The sequence below is a fragment of the Nicotiana tabacum genome, chromosome 15 (assembly GCF_000715075.1).
Source record: "Nicotiana tabacum cultivar K326 chromosome 15, ASM71507v2, whole genome shotgun sequence".
Lineage (NCBI taxonomy): Eukaryota > Viridiplantae > Streptophyta > Magnoliopsida > Solanales > Solanaceae > Nicotiana > Nicotiana tabacum.
This window is the reverse complement of record NC_134094.1, coordinates 41,253,542-41,259,182: the sequence shown is the minus strand read 5'-3', so window position 1 is coordinate 41,259,182 and position 5,641 is coordinate 41,253,542. Positions and strand designations below refer to the sequence as shown.

The window sequence follows — 5,641 nt, the reverse complement described above, 5'->3', positions numbered from 1 at the left end:
TGTTACACTTGAAAATCGCTATAGAAACTATCAATTAGAAACCAATATCTCTCTTGTTTAGTTCGAGGAAAAAAAAATCTTTCATATAATCTAATGATTCAAAACTAATATTCTTCAACGAAAAAAATATTATACCCTTGCAATATTGGCTTGACTGCAGCTAAATGAAGGGATTTCAGCTTATACTCTTCAATTCCTAGAATGTGCTAAATTAAAATTAATGATAGCAATTGTATAACCAAAGTTTTGTTATTTGTTTGATGTCCATTTATACAAATTGACTCTTCAAACAGATATTCTTAAAAAAGAAAAGAAAAAATAACTTTTTTTTAATATTGATTGATTTTTGTGATATTTCTTTCCCCAGCATGTATATTTACTTCATTATATATGTAAATAAACTTTTATTCGATTTTTAAACTCTTTTTTGTTATTTGGATAAACATAGACGCGTACCCTATATATTACATTTATTTTAAAAGAAATTCGCTTTATTCAAATCTAGCTACAGTGTTTTAAAGAATTATAATTATAGGGTTTTAAATGTGAAAGAGTTTTATAGTTATATGGAGTAGTTTTTTTTTCAGAGGCGAAGTAGTATTTAAATAATTAGAAAAGATAACAAAAGTTTCTAACATGATTGCATATGATCATTAACCGAATTAAGTATGATAACATGATAAAAAAAGATAAATTTTATTTTTAATTTAAATTCAAATTTTAAAACTTTATCTATAAATTTAAAATTATCTTCTAATTCAAATTCAGTTTCTTTAATTCAAATTTAGTTTATATTATATTTGTATTTAACTAAAATAGTCAAATATAGAATAAAGTTATCATATACTATTGACATTTATTAGCTTGCCACTTGGCTTAACCATAATGTCAATTATATATGGTAACTTTATTCCTTTAATATATATAGAGATATAGATATATAGATTAGTAATCTACTAATCTACAAGTCACGAAGGAAAATGATTAAAAAAAAAAAAGAAGAAGTACAAGTTGCAAATAAAAATAAAATTCCAAAATGCAAAGAAACAATAATAAATCTCAAATCATCCTCTCTTCACTATCTTCTAGATAAGGAAACCCAAAACAGAGCCTTTCTCCTCCTCCTCTCCCCTCTCTCAGCCATGTCGGTCTCATCTTTCTCCACTATCCCCACCGCCAAATTCCGCCTCAAAACCACCCCGTTAACCCTCCACTCTCCATTCCTCCACCGTATCCCACTCCGCACCCTCAAAACCCACAAACCCACTTCACTCCACATCTCAAAATCCTCAATCTCCGCCTCACTCGAAGCCGGAGTTGGCGTAATGGCCACAAAACTTGGAATGATGAGCTTCTTCGAAGAATCAGGAACAGTTGTGCCTGTAACAGTTGTTGGGTTTCGAGAAGGCAATATTGTTACTCAGATTAAAACTGAGGCAACAGATGGATATAACGCTGTACAAGTCGGGTATCGACGTGTTAGGGATAGAAAGCTGACTAAACCCGAAATGGGGCATCTTGAAAAGTCGGGGATTATTCCTCTGCGCCATTTGCAGGAGTTTAGGCTGCAGTCTATTGATGGGTTTGAGGTTACGCAAAAGCTTGATTTTGGTGAGCTCTTTAAAGAGGGTGATTTGGTGGATGTCTCTGGTACAACTATTGGAAAAGGATTTCAAGGTATATATGTGTTTCTACATATATTAATTTGATAAGTAAAAGTTCATTTGGAAATTCATTTCAATTATTCACTCTATTCCATTTTATGTGACACATTTACTGTTTGGAGAGTCAAAAGAAGGTTTTCTTTGACCATGTTTTTTTGCAAATACTTTTTAAATATTTTGAATTGCTAAGCATAGTTTCTGAATATGTAAATTTTATTTCAAAACATTTTAAAAATTCTAAGTCAGGATACACACGGAAAATTAGTTAGCTTGACCTCCAAACTACGTCACATAAAGTGAAACAGAGGGAGTAGTTTTTTTTTTTTTTTTTGTCTAAACTGGAATTCCCAGTTTGTACGTGTACAAGCTGAATTTTCCTGAAAAATATGTTTTTGAAGTTGCATTGTTTAACTAAAATTTGGATAATGACTTTAACTTATGAATTTAATTTATATTTATAGATTGTGTAAAGTCTTTTTATACTATCAGTGTAGTTTGACTTGCAATAGTAGGTTACTTACTGAAGAACTTACCCTAAACCAATTATCAATGCCTGTTTAAGTCCTTACTGTTGAAGTACTAGGCTTGGTAGTATTTTGGATAAAATAGACTAAGAGTTACAATTGACCTAGGATTTTATGTTTTGTGATTAGTTTCTGATTATCAGTGAGCTCTTGGTCCTGATATATAGAATATATGGTCTGTCACAAGTGAAGTTTTAGTAGAGAATCTTAATTCTTGAATAATGGGTTAAAATGGATAGTCCAAATCATATAGCCAACTCCAACTAGCTTGGGATTGAGGCATTGTTGTTGTCGCTCTAAAGAGAAATATCCTTTGATTTTAGTAGTGTGGTACATCTAGAAGTACCATCTCTTTGGTTTTGCATCTGTTAATATTGCATTTTGTCATGTCATTGCAATTCATGCATGCACTCCTTAAACCAGAATAGTATTTGTTTGTATTATTAAGATGCAATATATTACTACAGAACATATGCAAATATGATGTTTTTTACCTATTCATAAAACTACTGATATGCCTATTATATGAGCTACATTATATTATTAACATTCTGGCCAAATGGTTAACTAAATCACATTGTAATTGAACATCATTGTAGCTCCCCTCTGCATGTGGCATGGCTCCAGCACTTCAAATAAGTTTCTTGATGCTGGATGATACCCCCACAGTACATTTCATATGTGTAAATGCGTCGATAGGAATTATCAGCTTTTCACGTCTTACAGTTTCCCGAAATACAAGCTTAACCTTCTTCTGATAACCTGAATAGTTGTTTGAAGTATCATCTGGAAGAGACATCCATACCTTGCATGTATTGAAGTCAATACAAGCAGCTCTTTGGTTCTCTATTGGTGGCTGTCTACTTATAGCAAGCAACTTCATCTCAGATTTGGATTACTTTTATAACACTTGTGAAAGCATGTTCTCTTATCTATTGATGGATAAGTGCATAATAAAACTATTGGATCCTCGTATCTTGTTATTCTGTTTTTCATTGTTGAGAATACTGCTTCAGGTGGTATAAAGAGGCATAACTTCAAGAGGGGTCAAATGACTCACGGATCAAAGAGTCATAGACAACTTGGATCAATTGGTGCTGGGACAACCCCCGGGCGTGTATACAAGGGCAAGAAAATGCCTGGAAGAATGGGAGGCACAAAGAGAAAGGTCAGAAAGCTCAAGATTGTCAAGATCGATGATCAACTCAACATTATAATGATCAAAGGAGCTCTTCCTGGTAAGCCAGGAAATCTTTTGCGAATTGCTCCAGCCAAGATTGTAGGCAAAAATATCCCCAAGAGCTAGTTTCTCTATATTTCAACTCTGTCAAGTGATCATGTAATTTTAATTCTCTTAAAATATGTAGCTTTGAAATTTTGCTAATTGCAGAGGCTGGATAAACATTTCAACCAATCCCTACCTTCAAGTTCTATTTGTCGGATATCTGGCTAAAACTCATCCTTTACATTTTCAATGTCTTCTGTGTATGGGCACACTTAGTAGGGCATAGATAATTCTAATTGAGATTATCAAACCTGCCGTGATGACTGATTGAAGTGTCAGTTTTATATCTGGTCATTTGACCGGAATGAAAGGAACTACATCCATTACTGTTGCTTGTGAGTTATTTGGGGATCTTAACCGGGAAATGAACAGAGTAGCATCAAGTTAAATCAACTGACCCTGAAAACTAACAGCTTCAGTACCCAATATTATCAAGTGAGATGGTCCAAATGTTCCTAATTCAATTCTATTCTTTAAATAGAGGTTGTAAAGAAGTCCAGAAATGTGTAAAATCTCTCACTATCTTTCTCTCCTTGATATGGGGAACGAGAGATAGTATTCACTGTCATGTCCATTGTTTGATAGTCATGTAAGTAACGTAAATTAGTTCTAGTCCCACATAGAATAGGAGTAGGATATGTATTTTATAAATAGGGCTCATTGTATTATAATTGAATAGATTATTAATAATATATTTTTCTCCCTGCACTCCATCACCCCCTGACTTATCATCGTCGTCCGCGCCCAGCATCGTGTCCTGCACCTGACCCTGCTCTTATTGCGAACTTGTCTCATTTTAGTCAACCGATTGCACTTCGAAAAGATATACGGTCCACACTTAATCCTAATCTCGATTATGTCGGTTTAAGTTAGTATCGTCTGTCATCACCCCATTATGCGTTTGTATCATCTTGTCCTCCGTGTCCATCCCTAAGTCTACAGGTGAAACACTGTCTCATCCAGGATGGCGACATGCTATGATTGACGAAATGTCTGCTTTACATGCGTGTGGTACTTGGAAGCTTGTTTATCTACCTTCAGGTAAATTTACTGTTGGTTGTCGTTGGGTGTATGCAGTCAAAGTTGGTCCAGATGATCAGGTTGTTCGACTTAAGGCTCGTCTTGTTGCCAAATGGTATACTCTAATATTTGGGCTCGATTATAGTGATACTTTTTCTTCCGTAACTAAAATAACATCAGTCCGTCTTTTTCTATCCATGGTTGTTGTTCGATATTGACCTCTCTAAGTTGACATTATCATGTGAACTCAAAAGCATGCACCAAAAAAAAATCATGTTCATGATCTGAACATGTCATCCAACTAATTATTGGCCACGTGTTAAAAAACAAACTCAACAAATATAAGGAGCAGCAATCTATAGGGAAATACAAATATCTCGATGATCAGCACTGCGATCTAGGAGCTAGCATGGCTGCTCAAGTTATGCGGCCCTCCTTTAGATTTCCAGAATGTAAGATTATACGTTTGGAAAATTAGATAGGAAAGGCATTAACTAGGGGTATACATAGGTCAAGTTAGTTTGGATTTTTCAATTATCAAACCAAATCAATTATTAAGTTTTTATCTTTTCTAGGTGCATATATAAGTTGGATTTTTTTCGGGGGGTTTTCCGGGTAAAATTTTCATAGCACAACATATAACTTGTGTTTCAAATATTTCTTTAGTCCTTGTAAGATATAACTATATAAGGTGTTTCATAAGAAAATAACACAAAATATGAGATGAGTCATGACATTGTACTAAAATACTCAACAATAAAGATAATAAAATTACTTAAAATACATATTGCTAATTAATAAGCCATAATAAAATATTGTCATACTCTAAAAGAATTAAGTCATGCTAAAATAAGTTCCACCCACTGGCCCCGTATGTAAAGCTCTACACATATTTTTCCGATGTCCCATCGCTACTCACTTCTGGATGGACATGGGATTTAATCTGCACGATATTATGGCCCCCAAGCTTATATAACAGGAAACCTTCCCTAATCACTAACATAATGACCTCATGGTCCATATTCCTCCCTTTTGCCTTCTGGCACATATGACTCAATTAAAACAACAATATTCCAACAATCTCTCCAACAAGCACTAAGACACCTCAAGCTCAATATTGACGGAGCCTTTAAGGGCAAACACACACT

General features: G+C 34.1%; 1 protein-coding gene across 1 annotated transcript; it reads left to right on the top strand.

The window, feature by feature from the left end:
• The first annotated feature begins 1,064 nt into the window (after positions 1 to 1,064).
• On the top strand, positions 1,065 to 3,602 carry LOC107825047 (large ribosomal subunit protein uL3c-like). The gene is made up of 2 exons (XM_016651878.2): positions 1,065 to 1,677; positions 3,205 to 3,602. Exons 1-2 carry the CDS (start codon positions 1,143 to 1,145, stop codon positions 3,492 to 3,494), a joined length of 825 nt encoding a protein of 274 aa, XP_016507364.1. The 5' UTR covers positions 1,065 to 1,142; the 3' UTR covers positions 3,495 to 3,602.
• Positions 3,603 to 5,641: the final 2,039 nt, after the last annotated feature.

What these genes read in the sequence shown, in the direction of transcription:
- LOC107825047 (XM_016651878.2), top strand. Translation starts at nt 1,143, where the DNA reads ATGTCGGTCTCATCTTTCTCCACTATCCCCACCGCCAAATTCCGCCTC. An exon ending in TATTGGAAAAGGATTTCAAG is followed by an intron (nt 1,678 to 3,204) that starts GTATATATGTGT and finishes ATACTGCTTCAG; the next exon opens with GTGGTATAAAGAGGCATAAC.